Source organism: Fistularia commersonii, chromosome 1 (assembly GCF_037954325.1).
Source record: "Fistularia commersonii isolate RoL2024-O1a breed Wild chromosome 1, RoL_Fcom_v1.0, whole genome shotgun sequence".
Lineage (NCBI taxonomy): Eukaryota > Metazoa > Chordata > Actinopteri > Syngnathiformes > Fistulariidae > Fistularia > Fistularia commersonii.
This window is the reverse complement of record NC_141284.1, coordinates 12,307,563-12,328,803: the sequence shown is the minus strand read 5'-3', so window position 1 is coordinate 12,328,803 and position 21,241 is coordinate 12,307,563. Positions and strand designations below refer to the sequence as shown.

At 39.5% G+C, this 21,241-nt stretch overlaps 1 protein-coding gene across 2 annotated transcripts in view; it reads right to left on the bottom strand.

Moving 5' to 3' along the window:
- Positions 1-21,241, bottom strand: part of LOC147237372 (palmitoyltransferase ZDHHC14-like) — a 54,100-nt gene that overhangs the window by 4,735 nt on the left and 28,124 nt on the right. For both annotated transcript variants that reach the window (XM_086148139.1, XM_086148149.1), the window contains exons 3-8: positions 12,956-13,108; positions 8,209-8,346; positions 7,177-7,225; positions 5,329-5,431; positions 4,482-4,591; positions 2,567-2,672 (exon numbers count right to left, since the gene is read on the bottom strand). In XM_086148139.1, the coding sequence (XP_086004265.1) occupies positions 2,567-2,672; positions 4,482-4,591; positions 5,329-5,431; positions 7,177-7,225; positions 8,209-8,346; positions 12,956-13,108 (659 nt within the window). The remainder of the gene's footprint in view (positions 1-2,566; positions 2,673-4,481; positions 4,592-5,328; positions 5,432-7,176; positions 7,226-8,208; positions 8,347-12,955; positions 13,109-21,241) is intronic.

The window sequence follows — 21,241 nt, the reverse complement described above, 5'->3', positions numbered from 1 at the left end:
CCACCCTCAACATGGACCGTTCACACTCCTACCCTCCGGCCGGAGGTACAGGAATGTGAAATGAATAATGACACAACTCAAGAACTCGTTCTACCCCACTGTCATCAGACTCCTGAACAGCTGATACTCATTCTCCTTTTCTGCATTTTAAATGCAGCACTGTACCTGTAACTACTGCCATTTAAACTGTGCTCATCCTTGCACCTGCACTTTGAGAGTTGCACACCAAGCTGCACTCAATGTTTTACTTGCGCTGCCAACACAGTTCATATTCATAACAATGTTTATCCTCCCTATTTATTGCCAATACAAATCCAAATGCACTGCGCCAGCAAAGTAAGAATTTCATTGTACAGTGAAATATGTTTCCATCCCGTACATGACAATTAACACTTTTAATCTTGAATCCTTAATCTAAAATGAGCTCGACATTAGATTTGACCCATACTTTTGAGTACAGAGCAACCAGTTAAAAAGGGAAAATAACATCAGATCTCAGCGATTTTTTCAGATTCAGAATCATCTAGTTACACAGGATTTATTTGACCTCAAGTCACCATCGGTCGATGACAAATGTTTCTTTGGAAAATCCCTCCATCATCCTCTCGCCTGTGCGCTCATGTGCGCACAGTGACATGTCACAACGGAGGCCAACTGTCACTGGCTTCGTAATAAAGAAACCCAGGTAGTATGTAAATAATATATCATGAAATGTTCGTGTGCTATAACAGCTTTTTTTTTTTTACTGAAAATTGCAATGGATAGCTTCACTGTCCACATCCCGCTGTCTAGTAAAAATGAACCTTTGAAAAAATCTCTTTTCAAAAAAATTCCCTTCACAACATGACTGTTTTCAAATCATGCGACTGAGTAAATGGAAAATTAGTCATCTTGGAAAAATCATTAAACTGTCAATAAGATTTCATGAGGAAATAAGGTAAAAAAAAAATTGTGGAAAACTAGTAATTAGATGACGATGACAAGGAGATACCTAAGAACAAGCAGTAAAATAAAATCATTCACTGTCTAATTATTGAAATCAGATTTAAAAAGTCATTGAAATGATGTGCTGTGCTTTCAAATATAGTTTTTATCTAAATGGTGGTAGGGACTTTCAAAATAGCAGATTAAAGTACTCATAATTTTGTTGGTGGTGTCTACCTTACAGGACATTTTCTGTACCATGGCAGGTTTTATGAGATACATCATGTTTTTCTGATTTTCTGATTTTTTAATTTCTTCCACTGTTTCACCATGTTCATGTGATTAATAAGGTAAAGTAACAGATTTTTTTTCCTTTGGGTTAATGTCTACAATGTGGTCAGCACTTCACTGCGGATATGTCACACTTCTCTAATCCATCATGGACTGTAATTAAACATTCAGTGGCTGTGCAATAGGCTATTGTTAGCTGTGTATTATGTCAGCCCCCAAAGACAACAGGTGTTTCCCAATACTGAATGTAGGTGTATGGGAATATTCCATTATGGTCCCTTGCTACCAATCCCCAAAACCGCATATCTTCTGTTTGACAAGGAACGGATTTCAGATGAACACTACATGACGGTGACAGTTGGAGAGAGGGCACTGCCAAAGATGTAATAGAAGTGTTTGGATGGGCCCTCCAGTCAAGGGTGAACTGTGCTAGACAAAGCATGACAACGAAACAAAGATCTGCCATTGAATCACCAGAGGAAACCTGTTTATTGACTGTGACAGTGTCCCTATTCTCCTCTCTTAGACAGATGGAGATGTTCTCTGTCAGTCTTTGTCATTTGCATGAAAGTCCTGGAATATCCTTGAAATTAAAAAAAAGACATTTCATAATATCTGCTGTCTTCTGAAAGATGAGAAAAGACTTCAGTGACTAATATCAGTGCTAAGGATATCATACATCTTGCTCTCAGTGCTATCTCAGTAGAAACAGCACGCACGCACGCACGCACGCACGCACGCACGCACGCACGCACGCACGCACGCACGCACACACACACACACACACCTTATTTTGCTATTAAGGACTCTTATGAAAAACAGGGAGCAAAACACATTCCAAATTGACCATGTCAGTGACTTGTTCTTTGGAATCCAGAGAAAAAATTTGTTTTTTTTTTAAGGCGACAGGAACGTGAAGTGACTGGAACTGCTTTCCCAGATCTGGATGGTGGGAATACATGCAGAATTTATAATTCTGATGGACGTGGAGGAACGAGTGAAGCTCCGGGCAGATATTAGCTTACATACGTGTGTAGACCCAGTTTAAAAAAAGAGAGATAATATTATATGTAAATGTTGAAAAATGAGAGTCTGTTTCTAGGAAACAATAGACAACAGCTCTAAATTCCCACTGACAGGGTGGTATCAAAGAGGCTTTTATCTTTTCCCGTTCACATGGGTAGGATGGGAATAGAGGTGCTCAACCAGAGGTACTGGACAAGCACCTGTTGCCAATTACCGTTGTGTATTGTGGGAATGGTCATACCGAAAAGTTACAGGAACGCTGATGAAAACCCTGCCTTTAGCAGCCATCTTTAAGAATATGCAAAGAGTCAGACCAAAGTCTTACCATATGGCTCTGTTGTGACTGGGTGGCACCATAGACAGTGATGCCATTGGTTGGTGGCGCCAGCTGTGGTGAGTTGGACTGGATAAAACCTCGTCTGTCAATAAGACTAGTCAGAGAGAAGAGAAAGGTATTGTTTTTCAATAATAATGTAGCCTTAGCAAAGTGCAAATGACTATTTGTGTCATGGAATGCAATAAGTCTGTTAGTGGCTGTGTGCTGTGGGACATTTGAGAGTGCACCAATATCCGTTCACACAGGTTAAATCACAACTCGATAATAAAACCCTCAGGTCACAGAGTGAATTATTATTTCTGTCCCACAACACTGACAGAGCTGGCAAAACAAAACTTTGCTGAACACTTCAAATGCATTTTGCACATGTCATGGGGTCATCTTAATGTAATAATGGTTATTCATCAGCCAGATAAAGGTTGACATGACACAGAGGCACTGGCAACACAGAGGGGTCTGTCAGTGTGAGGTCACTATGTCAGCAAGCTAATCATTGAGCAGAGACTGTGTTACCACTTTCAGTAGGGTCTGAAAATGTTTGTTTTTTTTAAACCTACAATATGACATCTAAAACACCTGAACGGCTACTTGCGCACTGCTGTTGAGGAAACAACTGCTAATGTATTCAGGAAAAAAGGTCAAAAAACGTTCTGGATGACACCATAGAAAATGTGAGTCAAGGTCTTGGCAGGGAATGAAATGCATTCTTCTGTGTTAGGAAGCATGCTGTGAACTGTCCGAGGCTGAGCTGTGGCATTCCTCTCTGGCTAAAGGACCCGGCTGTGAAATGCATGTCCCACTACAAACACTCCTGCCAGCCTATGTACTGAGGACTCTCCTTGGCAAGTCAGAATGATTCCATATATTGATATTGATAATGTCATTTTGCCAAGAAAATACATTTATTTCCGACCCCATGGAGATTGAAATGTGTCTTGAATGACACTCAACTGACATGCAAACTAACATTTGCAATGTTCCACAATGCACCTAATTTAAAACACTGATGCTGTTGGTCAGTAAGTGTTAAATGGTAAATAAGTTTTTGATAGCGGTGGCATCAAATATATTCTTGTTCTTGACAATCACAAATCCTTCTTTTTTCCCCTAGATAATTTTGAGGGTGTTTATTTAGAAAGGCTTCAGTGTTCTGAGTGCATTATACTATTAAGAAAATGTACAGTAAGTCCAAATAAGCAATGGTGTTCAATGCGCCCTCACTTCAGATCAAATAATGTGTGTGACATGAAGTTAGTGCTTGTACAGCTCAGTGGGTGCAGTGTACATTAAGGACCACTATTTCAGAGGCTGATAGACTTCATGACGTCTTGAGAACATAAGCACAAGTATATTATCTTCCGAATGGGCACGGTGGCAAGTAGAGATAACAGGAAGTTGGAGGCACGAATCAGTGAGTGAGTAAGAACACACGAGCAATGATAAAAATACAAACAGACGGAAAAAAAGAGCCATTTCAATTCCTTTTGAAGATGAGCAGTTGTTGAGCAAAAGGCTGAAGTGGAGTGTTCAGTCAGGAATGTGTAATATGCATTGACCTTTACAGTTACATGGACATGTCGCTGCAACAGCCTACTTGTATTGTTATTGAATAATTTATTCAATCATTCTAAGAGTGTAGTGTGAAATCTAATAAATCCAACCACCTTTGGTCCTAAACGGAGTTAAAATGGGCTTCAGAGCCTTTCTGTGCTCTCTTTATAACTTTAGTTTTAACTAGCAGGCAGTAAGACTTGATTGGGGGAAAAATTGGATGGTATGACCTATTAAAGGGAAGGTGGAAAATGGTTCAAGGGGTGTTTTCAGGGTGGTAAATAATTGGGCTTACATGTTCAAATAATCAGTGAGAGCATAAACCTCCTCATAGTAACTGCAATCATCCTACCTTGGCGGCAGAGGTCCACACAATGCAGCGCAGCAGTTGGTGATTATATTGCCGTGGCTATAAGGGTTATAGTTGTCCTTCCCTCTTTTAGACGACCATGAGCCTTTTATCTGTGTGAAAAAAACATATTGTGAGCCCAAACAAGGTGTCACCAGGATAAATAGATCACTCAAATGAAATTGGCGAGCAAATTGACTCTAGGTGACACAGATCATGTGTGTGCACTTTAGTATATGTAGAGAGATATAATAAAAAGAGAAAGAATAAATGAAATAATAAATACATGAATGGCTAAGTTAGATAATACAAAACAAATAAAGACATAATAGACATAAAGACATGTAAATGGTATGAGTTTTGGGAAATCTTAAAATTGGCTAAAAAGTAGGTCAAATAAAATTCCTCATAATAGATATGGTTTTAAAACACAAAGTAAATTGTCTAACCAGTATATATTAAAGACTGGTCCTGAAATAGTGCCTGTAAATGTCAAAAGAATAATTTGGATACTAAACTGACTGAACAAATACTGGAAATGAAAATTCAACCAACTGCCTATGACACATTGCAAAAGATGATCGAACTTTCCTTTTATGGGGAAATTTGTTCTGTTACAAAAGCAAAAAGAATGAACAATACAAATTATGAAGACAAATATTACAGAGAATTGAAAATAGAAAAAGATGAATAGAGAATAAAGATAAATATATACAGGGTTCTGAACAAAAAACAAGGCAGAGCTCAAGTAATGTATTTGTCATTGGATTTAGTAATGTACTGCTGTATGATGGTATCTCTTCTTGAATGAAAAAAAAAAAGCCATTTTCGCATTAATGGTTGTACTTACGTCTTCATTGGTGGTCTGATTGGAGCTAATCAGGTAAGTGTGGAAACCTGAGAGGCCCACTATAGACCAGACAGAGAAGAAACAGACGACCACTTCCAACACAGTGAAACAGTGAGGTCAAGGAATAACCTCTGCTCAGTTTAGTATGACAGTTGATGCAGGAACAGAAAATGTTTCAAATAGGAGCTTCTGGCTGGCACCAATACAAAGTGCTGCTAGCTCTAGCAGCTAGCATATTGACCTATAGCTTGGGAATGTATCCCAGTGCCTCTTTGTTACCAGTTTGTTTGGAGGGCAATATTCATGCTTTAAAATACATACAGAATGGACACCACCAGATGAATCATTCTGTAAAAGTGAATGGCATTCACCTTAAAGATCTTTTCAGTCAAAACTTCTTTTGAGAGTTTCTAATTGATATGACGTATGTAATCCCTCAAATAATTTCTATGACAGGGAAGATAAAATCTCATTGTTTCCCGGTAAGTAGGCTGGCTAATCATTTTGGTAATTAAATGTACAGCCACGCACTTCCCTGTTCTCTCTCTTAGCAAGAACGATACAATGCCACTCACAAAGGGCTGCATCAACATTATTGATCCCTGTACCCCTTTATTATATCCCAGAGGGCACAGACTATTATCAGCTACGCTTGGCACACAATTTTCCCTGCTGGAGAGAATATTTTCACACTAGGCTAAAGAGAGGTTGGTAGAGAGAGGCAGAGCAGCCAGCCTATGTTCTTCACTTTAATGGTGATGTAGTGCAGTCCTGGTCATTTAAATGTGATCAATTGTGGTGCAGATGCTATAGAACCTTAATTTTGCTTCTAGTCCCACTCTGTTAAATGTTCTAAGAGCTCTCTCAGACCAATGACATCTTTGATGCACAGAACAAAAAGCATCAAACATGACAGGCCACGATTTTTTTGTCCTTGAATCAAAACCAAATGAATACAAATAAAGAAAACAGAAAGAGATGACAGTAAGGATTGGACAGTGGGATGAAGAACAGTACAATTAATCTATTTGCACCTGTCTATGCTAGGGACGGCTCATTATCCCTAGTATGGTCCAGTGCAATTAACTCTTCAACCATTAAATCCAGAATGGTAAAGGGACTGGCCTGCAAAGTGATATTTTAACTCTCTTTTTCCTCTTCCTTCTTTGCCTGAATGGGCAGTCCTGTCAACTGTGTCTTGAGCACAGCTCTAAATTCTGTTGTGTTCATCAGGTGTGGACTGTGATGAGTAAAAAAAAAAAATTTTTTTGATCGTTTGATCGTTTCACAATTTGATCGTTTGATCATTTTCAGAAAAAGTTTAGTAACAATCACAGCCACTTATCATACATAGCACTAATCAGTGCATTAAATTCAGAGATATTAAACGTTTTTCCTGGATTTTCAAGTCTGCAGGATTTTTAGAGTAAGAGATGAAAAGGGGGGCTTAAAGAGTGTTTTCAGTAGTTGGGACTAGAAAGTCCAGCCCACTATCTCAGCTTGTTTGTTCAAACGTGCCAGTGTTCTCAATCAATTAACAGAGAGAGGAGCCACCCTGTGTGCTGTTGAAGACCAATGCAACAAGATTAATCTACTGAGCCCCAATCGGATCAGTGCTGCAACTCTGCAGAAACTTGCGTAAATCATGGCAGAGATTGCCTTAAAAAGGCATGCCATGCAAAATATTTCTGCTCAGAGGTGGGACCTAGAGAGTAGGCCATTGCCCGGCAGTTTAGATTTGTTATCAGCTTGAGAGTGAAACCTTGAGCACTCAGTAATAGAGTGACACAAAGGAATGAGACAGTGGACACGTTAACAAACAATATTAGAATTTTGTTGAAAGGATATCTGGCTGGGCTGTCTTTGAGTGCACCAAGGAACCCGGATCGATGGGAGCCTGCGAAGACAGAAAGGAAGGGTTTTCATGAGATGACAATGGAATAGTGTTTCCCATAGTACATGTGCGCGCGCGCACACACACACACACACACACACACACACACACACACACACACACACACACACACACACACACACACACACACACACACACACACAAACACCCTACAAATTTTAGTATCACTCAAGCAGCTTTGTGTTTTGAATTCTGCTTTTAAAGTTCTAGAGTTCTATGCAGTTACCCACAACAGACTCAATCCTAGTCGAAGTGCAAACAAAAAAGGCTAAGCTAGGCAATGTGCCTTCTTAAATTGCATCATTTAATTTCCATGAGTAGGAGGACAGAGCCAGATCAAAGACCAGAAGAAATGTTTGCCAACAGTCAACTGTCAAATATTTCTCTGGGTCCAAGCTGGTGGTTTAACCCGAGACATGTTTTGGTTTTTGATGGCAGCTGAAAAATCTGTTGATACCTTTGGTTTTTCTGAAACAGGTTTAATAGGATAAAAGAGATGAGTTGATAAGAACATGAGATTGAAGAACCCCTGACATTTGCAATGTGGAACATTGCAAATGTCAGATTTTATTACATTAAGTTCAAACCTCAGGAGAAACAAAATATTTCAGTGATAGTGCTATCAGGCCTTTTCATGTTTTTTATTGACAGCAGTCATGATCATCAAAATCTATCCTGGGGGATTATTTCAAATACTTACAAGTCAGGATTTCTGAAGTTTCTTGTATCTAATCTGAGCTCATATTTTGTTTCTAAATGTAATACTTATAAACAGACCATCAGCCACAAACAATAAGATGGGCTTGCCAACGCCTTACCCCAGCTGAAAAGATGATAACGGGCCAGAACACTGTGGCTTTTCACAAACCCACTTACAAACTGCTGACGCAACACACACTACCATAGCCAGAAGGTGTGTGCACACATATGCACCATGCCTGAGAGCTCACCCATGGGAGACTTACGTAAAATGATGTGTGTGATGACAAAGGCAAAGATGAAGATGGTGAGGAAGGACAGAGAGATGATGAACATGTAGAAGAAGCGGTAGTTCCTTCTTCCCACGCAGTTTCCCACCCACGGACAGTGATGGTCAAAGCGTTCTGTGAGCACAAGGAGAGATAGAGAAAGGGGTGAGCAAAAAAATTAAACAAAAGCAGGTGCTGCTTACAAGTATTTACTTTTATCTCAACTCTGCTGTTGCAGCATTGATACCATTGTCTGATATTTAATCTTTTGATGCAAACTTTCTGTGTCAAATATAAGTAAGTCTGCATAGTTTAGAAATCTCTGTGAGACATCTCGGTTTACTTGATGCCACATTAAGGGAACTAAATTTCTTGTTTATATTAAGTACCGATATTGCTTAATGAAAGCTCACACAATGTGGGCATGGATCTGTGGGAAATGTTGGGAGGGCCAATTATCCCCCTGGGTTTGGGCATAAAACTTTATATTTTTCGGAGACTACCTTTTTATATGTTTGCTTGTGAATCCAACCTGGTTGGATGGTAAACACAAGTGAAAACTTTCTCATGAATGTGGGATGTAGAAATACTAGGTCAAAGGGAGGAATACAAGAGCTGTTTTGAATGTTGTGAGTCATTCTTTGAGCTCATGCAACTAACAATGACATGGGCTTTCCAAGATGTTAACTGTTACAGAGGCCTGTCAGCTCTTCTGGTACACGTCCTCCACAATGAAAGTGACAAGAACATTTTTTCCCAAGAAAATCAATTTATCTGTACTTCCATACTATTTAAGATTTCAATTTATGAATTAGTTTCTCAGAAACTGTTGCTGTAAATATGCCATAGAGTGACTTTCTGAACACTGATTGCTTGTAGAGTCCAGAACTTGATATTATTTTGATTATTTATTGATTCCAATTTCAGCATGGACTTTCAGCTGTGCAAAGTGGCAAATACTTCACTTCTTTGTTAGAGCCAGTACACAATATCTGACCTTCCTATATCTCCATTAGCCAATGACAATTTAAAATCTGTGGGGAACACAGTCACTAACATGACAGGGTGGAATGGGACATTTGCTTGATTGAATTACTATCAATGTAGAGCAAACGGTATAAGTATTAATAGTTACTGATCATGCAACAATGGCATTTCTACTCAACAGTGTCCTGTGTCAACTTCACATTTGATCTTGGATATTGAACAAATATGGGAGTGATGTCACACAAAAAGAGGAGTGTTTGCTTTTTAAATAGTTCAACTTTAAGCCTAAAAAAATCAGGGGACTGAAAATCACAATAACCATATGATTATATTCAAAAATACAAAGAGCAGCATTTCATCCCTTATGAAAAGTTCAAAGTACGATCGAGGAGTTTGAAACGGATACTAATTTAATTTTACATCAATCTAATTTGGTGCTGTTTTTTGTGACAAACTTCTTTGATGTAGTTAACTGTCTGATTATATAAAAATTTCTTGAGAGCCATCCTCAAAGCTTTATTCAGTATGCTTCCAGATAAGCATGTCACAAACATAAGAACAAACAGCAGATATGATTTGTTTTGATACCGCAGTAGAACAGACAAATTATCTTAACCCACTGTATATAATAACAGAGGAAAAAATTATTCTGCTATTGAATAATGGGATGATGTGTTCCTGCCGTAAATCTGTGCTGATATAAGCTTTCAATTCTCTCCCACATTGAGTGCCCTCTCAGAAAAAAAGGAAGCAATTCTGTCATCTTCCCTTCCCTCAGAAGCACAGAGGAGAGCCTATCCATTTTGGCTGCTAACTTATTTAAGAGTGAAGACATTGACATTTACGGCTAAAGAAGCAGAGAGAGTGCCAGAGACTGAGAAACCACTCAGCAGTTTTCACTACTAACGTTATCCCCAGCTTCCCCATTAAAAGCAAAGCATGACTCATTCTTGCATTATAATGTCTAAATATGGAAAAGACCTGTCTTTATTTTCCCAAATGTTTCCAGTTGAATTCAAAAGAGAATGTGGACACTTCTCCATCTCATAAAGTATTCACTGAGTTTCATTATCTATCTTTTCAAGTACACAAAGAAATTCAACAAAATGTCTTTTATGGTTCTACTAATACTCAAACCATTTCACAAATAAAGTCTCATGAAACATATGGAACTGTTGTTCTGTCTGATGTAGGGCTTTTGCAGAGGAATACTTAAAGAATCAATTTTTGGGTGGTTAATTAATGTAAAGAAAAGGTAGCATGTTATTGTCCCTCTGACACAGCAGGGACAGCAGCTACTGTTTTAAAAAGCGAGTTTTAATCCATTTACAAAAGCTGATCACTCCAGGCTTAGAATGAGCCCAGTTCCTGCACAGCTGTATTTCGTTGGCTTCTAGAGCAGAAAAAAAACACTGACCCTGCTGCAAGTTTCAGTTTTCTTTGCAAACATGCACTCCTCTATAAGGATGCCAACTCCTCCTGTGTGTGAGACTATTTTCAGAGCAGGTTTAAAATCAGACAACGTGTGTAGGTTGGATTTGACCCTTCAGTTTTTTTGGACAGGAAATGCAATTTTCAGTTGGAGTAACATGCTGTAATTAAACTGAGACAGCTTTTCTTCATTGCCTTAAAATCAATGATGAGATGAATTTTTTTGGGACATTCATTGTCAAATCTGATTGCCAAAACTGGACTCAGTCTCTCTCCTTGAAGACATTTCACCTCTCATCTAATAGTTCTTCAGCTCTTCTGAACTCTCAGTGAGCGGAAGAAGCCTCTTAAATCTTCTTCTCTCTTTGGTTTTTCCCTTCAGGGGTCACCACAGCAAATCAACTCTCTCCATCTAACCCCATTCTCTGTATCCTCCTCTCTCACACCAACTACATTCATATCCTCTCTCACTATATCTATACATCTTCTCTTTGGTCTTCCCCTGGACCTCCGGCCTGGCAGCTCCAATTCCAGTATCCATCTACCAATATATTCACTATCCCTCCTCTGTGCATGAACAAAACATCTCAGTCTGGCTTCTCGGACCTTTTCTCCAAAATATCTAACATGTGCTGTGCCTCTGATGGACTCATTCCTGATCCTATCCATCCCCATCACTCCCAGAGAACCTTAGCATTTTCATCTCTGCGACCTCCAGCTCTGTCTCCTGTCGTTTTGTCATTGCTACTGTTTCTAGGCCATACAGCATCACTGGTCTCACCACTGTCTTGTACACCTTTCCTTTCATTCTGGCTGATAGCCTTCTATTGCATAGTACCCCCTGACACATTTCTCCACCCATTCCAACCTGCTTGAACCCATCTCTTCACCTCTCTTCCACACCCTCCGTTTCTCTGGACTGCTGACGCCAAGTGCCTGAAATCCTCTAACTTCTTGATCTCCACTCCCTGTAGCCTCACCGTTCCTCCTGGGTTTCTCTCACTCACACACATATACTGTCTTGCTGCGACTAACCTTCATTCCTCCATTTCCAGACCATACCTCCACCTCTCTAGACCTGTTCTCAGCTCTCACTACAGATCGCAATGTCATCTGCAAACATCATGGTCCATGGAGATTCCTGTCAAACCTCATCTGTCAGCCTATCCATCACTACTGCAAACAAGAAGGGGCTCAGAGGTGATCCCACCTCCGCCTTAAACTTATGTTACCCCAACAGCATATCTCACCACTGTCTCACAGCTAGCATACACGTCCTGCACCAGTCTAAGATACTTCTCTGCTAACTTCTCTGCAAATATCTCCACTCCCTGTAGCCTTACCGTTCCACTCAAGTTCCTCTCATTCACACACATATATTCTGTCTTGCTGCAACTAACTTTCATTCCTCTCCTTTCCAGAGCATAATTTCACCTCTAGATTTTCCTCTGTGTGTTTTCTGCTCTCACTATAGATCACAATGTCATCTGCAAACATTATGGTTCATGGAGATTCTTGTCAAACCTCATTTGTCAGCCTGCCCATCACCACTGGGAACAAGAAGGGGCTCAGAGCTGATCCCTAATGGAGTCCCACCTCCACCTTGAACTTCTCTGTTACCCCTACAGCACACCGTACCAGTGTCTCACAGCTAGCATACATGTCCTGCACCAGTCTAACATACTTCTCTGCCACTCCAGACTTCCTCATGCAATACCAGAGCTCCTCCCTTGCCACCCTGTCATATGCCTTTTCTAGGTCTACAAAAACACAATGCAGCTCCCTCTGGCCTTCTCTATACTTTTCTATTAGCATTCTCAACGCAAATACTGCATCTGTAGTACTCTTCCAAGGCATGAAGCCATACTGCTGTTCACAAATGCTGACTTCTGCTCTCAGTCTAGTTTCCACTACTCTTTCACATAACTTCATTGTATGGCTCATCAACTTTATCCCTCTATAGTTGCTGCAATTCTGCACATCCCCTTTATTCTTAAAAATAGGCACCATCACACTTTGTCCCCATTCTTCAGGCATCTTCTCACTCTCTAAGATCCTGTTGAATAATCTAGTCTGAAAATCTACCGCTGCCTCTCCTAGACACTTCCATACCTCCACAGGTATATCATCAGGGCGAACTGCAAAATGTCTTCAAGGTTAGAAAGTCCAGTTGCCATAAGATTTGACCTGGATGACTGAGAACCTTCACAGAACCTTCATTTTCTTTTTAATGTGGGGTATAGTGTCTCAACATAATGTCAGCCCAAATAGGGTAGTAACTTTTGACTTTCTTTGTTTATCATACTAAATTTAAAAATGTACTTACCCACACAGTTGTCACAGAGGCTGCAATGGGATGCTCGTGGTGGTCTGAAGATTTTGCAGGTGAAGCAATACTTCAGCTTCACTGTTTGACCATTGATGACCACCTCCTTTGTCCTTGGCGGAGGCCTGTAGCCGGTGTTGCCATTGGCCACATCTTCACAGTTGGAGAGAAAGGACACAAAGAAAAAAGTGATTTATAAAGTGGGGCAAAACAAGTATTTAGTCAGCCACCAATTGTGCAAATTCTCCCACTTGAAAAAGATGAGAGAGCCCTGTAATTTTCATCATAGGTACACTTCAACTATGAGAGACAGAATGCGAAAAAAAAATCCAGAAAATCACACTGTCTGATTTTAAATTATTTATTTGAAAATTATGGTGATGAATAATTATTTGGTCATCCACAAACAAGCAAGATTTCTGGCGCCCACAGACCTGTAACTTAATTGTAAAAGGTGTCTTAGTCCTCCATACGTTATCTGTTTTAACAGCACCTATTTGAACTGGTTATCAGAATAAAAGACATCTGTCCACAATCTCAAAGTCACACTCCAAACTCAACCATGGCAAAGATAAAAGAGCTGTCACTAGACACCAGAAACAAAATTGTATACCTGCAACAGGATGGGAAGACTGAATCTGCAATAGGTAAGCAACTTAGTGTGAAGAAATCAACCGTGGGAGCAATTATTAGAAAATAGGAGACCTAAAGAACCACTGATAATCTCCCTCAATCTGGGGCTCCATGCAAGATCTCACCCCATGGAGTCAAAATGATCACAAGAATGGTGAGCAAAAATCTCAGAACCACACGGGGGGACCTAGTGAATGACCTGCAGAAAGATGGGACCAAAGTAACAAAGGCTACCATCGATAACACACTATGTGGCCAGGGACTCAAATCCTGCTGTGCCAGACTTGTCCCCCCTGCTTAAGACAGTACATGTCCAGTACATGGCTATGCCCTGCAGGTGGGATGTGAATATGAAGAGAAGGAGAAGTTCTGGAATGAGTTAGATGAAGTGATGCAGAATATTCCCAGAAATGAGAGAGTGATAATTGGTGTAGACTTCAATGGACATGTTGATTAAGGACAGAGAGGTAAATGTATTGACAGATGCTAGAAGAGTGATGGGGAGATGGAGAGAGTACTTTGAAGAGCTGATGAATGGGGAAAATGAAAGAGAGGCAAGGGTAGAAGACGTGATTATTGTAGACTACAAAGTAGCAGAGATTGGTAAATGTGAAGTGAGGAACGCATTGAAGAGGATGAAGAGTGGAAAAGCATTTGGTCCTGATGATATACCTGTGGAGGTGTGGAAGTGTCTAGGAGTGGCAGCGGTTGATATTCTGACTAGACTATTCAACAGGATCTTAGAGAGTGAGAAGATGCCTGAAGAATGGAGACAAAGTGTGATGGTGCCTATTTTTAAGAATAAAGGGGATGTGCAGAATTGTGGCAACTATAGCGGGATAAAGTTGATGAGCCATACAATGAAGTTATGGGAAAGAGTAGTGGAAACTAGACTGAGAGCAGAAGTCAGCATTTGTGAACAGCAGTATGGCTTCATGCCTTGGAAGAGTACTACAGATGCAGTATTTGCGTTGAGAATGCTAATAAAAAAGTACAGAGAAGGCTAGAGGGAGCTGCACTGTGTTTTTGTAGACCTAGAAAAAGCATATGACAGGGTGCCAAGAGAGGAGCTCTGGTATTGTATGAGGAAGTCTGGAGTGGCAGAGAAGTATGTTATGAGTTATAAGTATTATAAGTATGTTATAAGTATGTATGCTAGCTGTGAGACACTGGTACGGTGTGCTGTAGGGGTAACAGAGAAGTTCAAGGTGGAGGTGGGACTCCATCAGGGATCGGCTCTGAGCCCCTTCTTGTTCGCAATGGTTATGGACAGGTTGTATCCCCGTCTGAAGTTTGCTAGAGATAGCATTTGAATGATCCAGAAGAGGATTGGGAGAATATCGAATGTCCTATGGTCAGATGAAACCAAATTAGTACTTTTTGGTAAAAACTCAACTTAACGTGTTTCGAGGAGAAAGAATGCTGAGTTGACCGATGTGATTTTCTGGATTTTTTTTTTGCATTCTATCTCTCATAGTTGAAGTGTACCTATGATGAAAAAAATTACAGGCCTCTATCATCTTTTTAAGTGGGAGAACTTGCACAATTGGTAGCTGACCAAATAGTTTTTTTTACCAATAACAAAAAAGTCTCAGATTTTGATGTTGAATCTGTGTTGATAAAATATTAGTATTAAATCTGAGTGAACTTTCTCATTAGACTGCAATGAAAATACAGACAGCAGTGAGAACAACCAGTAATTTACACAAGAAACTAAGTGATTATAAATTCACCAATGTTGTGGAATACTACAGAATATTCCAAACATTTGCTAATGTAAAACTGCATTTAAATAATGTTTTAAGGCCAGGGTCAACTGAACATGCACATTTTATTGAAGAGCATGCACTGCATTGAAACAGTGTGTGATCCTTCCATTGTTTAGACAAGAGTAAGTTGACAATTGAGCTTCGGGGGTTTAACCTTTTGTAAGTATCTACAGTCTAATTGACTGTAGAATTACTCTACTATCATCAAAATTATCTTACTGTAGAACAAGCAGCAGGCAATTCTGTATATTAAGGCTGCGGGTAAATCATGGTCAGCCAGTTAACAAATGGAAGTACAGTCCTAAACCAAATTAATATGGTGCTGCCCTCCAAACATAAACACTTATTTCATGCTTGAGTCATTACAGTATACTTTAAAAGGTCATGGTCAAAAATCTTTATGTTCTTGAAGGATGATTTATAGGGAGATGTATTTAAGGCACTTTGAGATACCCCTGAATTGTAACCTAATAAAGTATGTATTGCTTAACATGTATGATCTACATAGGTTTCTTTGAGCCATATAATTTTACCTCTTTCCCCAAACCCTATAGGAGAGTGAGAAATGGCTCCTGCTGGTAGTTAATTAAAACTACAATCACATTTTTTTTCTTAAAAACATCTTGTATCATATGTTCGAACACTGAACTAACAAGCTGGCTCTGTTATGTAGAAAATTATACCAAGCAATTCCTTAACAGGAGAAAATAAAGGTTCTGAATATTTCCATTTTATTTTTTTTTTTCTTTTGGTGGAAGCAGATAGTAATTACAGGTTAAGCTGTGAGAACTGGAGCAATGATGATGGTTTTCAAGACACTGTTATTGCTCTGCCGAGCTGAGTGCACCCATAAACCCTCACAGTAGGAGTGTGTGTAGGAGGAACTTGAGATCCTTTACACAGAAGGCTCCAGCAATGTTAACAATGGTGGATGAATGTGGGTCCATCTGTGGATGTATAGGGAGTGAAAGACTTGTGTGGGTGTTTGACAATTCTGAGGAAATGTGACTCGTGAGTTCTGCTCTACTAAGTTCAAATGCATATTCTTTGTCTGTCTGTATCGCTTTCAAAGCACACACACACACACACACATATACACACACACACACACACACACACACACACACACACACACACTAACACACAGACACACACGCACCTCTTAGGGGACTCTAACAGTAGAGACAGAAAGAGAATACAAAACTTCAAATACCAAACTTTAACCAAACAGTTTGGCTAATCAAACTTAAGTGCAAATTCTAGTAATATTTGCTTTTGCTGGGTCAAACATTACAACAAATAATCCTGCTGTTAAATATCATTACACCTCCTTCAACACTACATTAAAAATGTAGTATGTATGTATGTATGTTATACAGTGGAGCAAAAAAGTATGTAGTCAGCCACCAATTGTGCAAGTTCTCCCACTTAAAAAGATGAGAGAGGCCTATAATTTTCATCATAGGTACACTTCAACTATGAGAGACAGAATGCAAAGGATATCCAGAAAATCTCATTGTCTGATTTTTAAAGAATTTATTTGCAAATTATGGTGGAAAATAAGTATTTGGTCACCTTCAAACGAGCAAGATTTCTGGCTCTAGTAGACCTGTAACTTATTTTGTAAGAGGTGCCTCAGTCCTCCACATGTTACCTCTATTAATGGCATCTGTCTGAATTGGTTATCAGAATGAAGGACACCTGTCCACAACCTCAAACAGTCACACTCCAAACTCCACTATGGCCAAGACCAAAAAGCCACTCCTTCAATGCCCTGGCAGTGTTTGGGATCATTGTCATGCTGAAAGACCCAGCCAGGTTTCATCTTCAGTGCCCTTGCTGATGAAAGAAGGTTATCACTCAAAATCTCATGATGCCATTAATACAGGTAACATGTGGAGGACTAATGCACCTCTTACAAAATAAATAAGACATGCAAATGAATAAGTAAATTCCTTAAAAATCAGACAATGTTTTAGCGTTTTTTTTTTTTTTTTTTGCATTCTGTCTCTCATAGTTGAAGTGTACCCATGATGAAAATTACACGCCTCTCTCATCTTTTTAAGTGGGAAAACTTGCACAATTGGTGGCTGACTAAATACTTGTTTGCCCCACTGTATATGTATGTTTCTAATGACTTTGAATGCATGTATGAGAAACACTGGCCATATTTCAGGTTTAATCTCAGCTGTCAAATAATACAAAACAGATGTCAAAGTGTTAGTAAATATATACAGCTTATGCATTTTAACTGCATTGTTCTTCTTATTTTGTAAAATGTACTATCTAAATATTTAAATTAGTGATCTAAATTTAGTTAAAGATATAGATGAGTAGAAGAATTGATACATGATATTTTACTATCACTTTATCCAGATACGGAAATTATCTTCAAGAACATGTCCTAAAAGTGTTCAAATTTCAAAAATAAATTGTTTACCAGTTTCTGGATCTTCGGTCCAGAACAGAAGAAAATTATGACAATGGTTTCCTACCAATCAAGATGAAGCAACAAGTATGACAAGCCACAAAGATGACCAACAAAACCAGTAGATTGATGCATTTTAGATTCAATGGGTGGACATGCACACATGCACGCACTCACACACACATGGCTGTTACTGTTCAACCTCACATATGCAAACACAAAGCTAAATGAGGGTTCAATGTCAGCCAGGCTGTGTGAGGTGTTGCCTGGCAGGGTGTAAAGGGAGGCTAATTGCTCTCCCACTGCGGATGCTACGATAAGAAAAATTACTTCTGCTCCCACATAAAATGTATCCTTGAATACAACATGAAGATGAAACAAAGTAAAACATTCTTCTAACCACAATTATCATGCTTTATGACTATTACAACTATATTTATTTAATTCTACACAATGGTTACAACAGTAAAAAGGATAATACTTTGGAGATATATTAAAATATTGAATATTCATTTGAAATAATTAATTCCTCAAGGAGCATCAGATCAATAGGTAAACACACAAGAACAAAAACAACATCAATATGAATCACCTCAAAGAAACATGAAAGTGAATGTATAATCATTACTTAGGATGACAATACATTTAACCCTTAGATCACAAAAATGATTACTATTCAGAGTACTTCTTTCCTGTCATACTACATTAGTCTGGTGTTGTACATACATTTTTGTGGACAGACAAGGTTTAGTAACACTATTCACACTGTTACTTGCACTGAAATTGGGGAAAGGAAAACAAGGAAGGACTTACAGGTAAAATTTTCAGGTCATGAATCTTTATCCCCCAGGCACCGGGGTAGCTACAGTATGGTACAAAATCGTATGGCTCATGATTTCAGTAGGTTTAACTGGGATGGATGTGGTTTTCATTCTGGATTGGGAAATTACACATTAAAACATTCCTTTACCTTCAAAGTTCTCAAGCTATGGTTCTTGTATCACTGAAACCACTGGTGCATAAATAGACTATGAGCAAAGGGCACGTGGGCATGTTTAAAATTAAACAAAACAAACAAACAAAAACAACCAACAAAATGACAGTCCTTTTCATTCTAACTGCACCCTGAGGCAGATTTCTGATTGCCGCATTTAAATATCTCCTTGAAGATGGAACGGTATTTATCATGAACCAGCTTCACAGTGAACAAAGATGGATCACTATGGTACTGGGAGTCAGGCATGAGGGAAGTGTTTTATGCCAGGACTGTGTTTACAGACATGTATGGGACCGGTCAGTCTTACTTTTTGGTTTTACATATTTTTTGTAAGTTTGCAAATATTTGAGTGTTAACCTTCTGCTAATCACAAAGGGGATTGAAAATGTGTAAGCTTTTTAAAACACATAATACACAAAAAAGTTTTCCACACAGGCAAACCTCCGAATGGCCTGGATAACAAGTGGTCTTTAACTACCCCTTTACAAATCGATGTCCATGTTGGATGCTGGAACATTAGGTTCTGCTGCTGCCGCCGCTGCTGGACATTAGGCGGTCCTGCTTCTGCCATCACTACAACCTGTTTGACATTTCTACTGCATCTTTCATTTTCTGCCCCTTATTTTGCTGCTATGTATTGTTTTATGTAATGCCTCTCCTATGTTACATTATCTGGAATTCAATGTGGATGGCAAAGAAAGACTCATTGTACAGGGAATCATGTCTCCTTATTGTGTACATGACAATACACACTTTGAATCCTTTGAATCCTTGAACTGAAGAGTTTGGATGATGCCCTGTCTTTGGTGCACTGACTAAATTCTTCAGTGAGATTCATGAGACAAAGGGTAACATTGGTCTGATCATTTGACTGACTATAATGTGTAGTCAATGGTTACCACTATAGCAGGTTTATTGCATGACAGTGCCGCCAAGGCTCTAGAAAGGGCTGACTGTTCATTAGTCTGACCTTTGGGAAAAAATGATTTTGTGCCTGGTTCAGTGCTCTGTCAGAAACAGAGGATTTGGAAAGGATTATAAATCCAAAGCCCAGTTAATCCAACCACTTCTTAACGTCTGAGTAAGTCAATTCCGTTTGACTAGTTAGAAGTGTGGCTACATTTGATGGCATCACAATGGGTGAAAATCTATCAATCGTGAAATGTAAGTAAGTTATTTTAACAAAACTATTTGTCCATAAAAACACTGGTAGGACATAAAAACCATGGGACCAATAAAACAATGACCTATGGCTAAAACAGCAAAGTAAATCTTTTTCAAGCTTCAACTGTTCAAAAACTCACATACATACATATATACATACACACACACACACACACACACACACACACACACACACACACACACACACACATATATATATATATATATATATATATATATATATATGTGTGTGTGTATATATATATATATATATATATGTATATATATATATATACAAAAAGAAGTCCAGTCTTTCCTTTTTTGGATAGGAGTAGTGGGTCTGACCTTATGGGACACTGCTGAGAATTTTGTTGGATAACATGACAGATGTAGCAGTGGAACATAGGAGAATGGTGGGACTTTTTTTTTCTGCCCTAGAAATTTTTCTTTTTTGGGGGAGGGGATTTTGCTGCAGTGCAATGCAGCACTATTTGGCCAGACAGAACATGTTCGAGATTGTAGGACTTTGTGTGCTGCTTCACTTATTTCTTAAGGAGCCTACTTCTAAAAAAACATGCATTTAACTAATTGAGTTGATTCAAGGAATTGATAATTAGCTGCATTTAGGAAAAAAAAAAGTACCAAATAGTGCCATCCTTTCATCCATCTTCTACCGCTCCTGCGGGATCGGGTTGCGGGGGCAGCGGCCAAAGCAGAGGCCCACACCTCTCCCTGGTCACTTAGACCAGCTGTTCTGGAGGATCCCGAGGCGCTCCCAGGCCAGCCTCGAGACATAGTCCCATCAGCGTGCCCTGGGTCTTCCCCAGGGCCTCCTCCCAGTTGGATATGCCCATAATACCTCCAGAGGGTATACAAGCCAGATGCTGAGCCACCTCATCTGGGTCCTCTCAGCATGGAGGAGTAGCAGTTTTACTCTGAGCCCCTCCCAGATTGGACCGAGCTCCTAATATTATCTCTAAGGAAGAGCCCGCACATTCTGTGGAGAAAGGTCATTTCAGCTGCTTCGATTCACAACCTTGTTTCTACCCTCACCAGAGTTGAGGGTAGGAAGGTTGATCGACTGGCAAATTGAAAGCTTTGCCTTTTGGCTCAGCTCTTTCTTCACCAGGACAGACTGGTGCAGAATCTGTATCACTGCTGACAAAGCACTGAGCCGCCTGTCAATCTCCTGTTCCATTCTTCCCTCGCTCTTAAATAAGATCCCGAGATACCCAAACTTCTCCGCTTGGGAGGAGGACCTCCTCCCTTACCCCCAAGGGATACTTCACCCATTT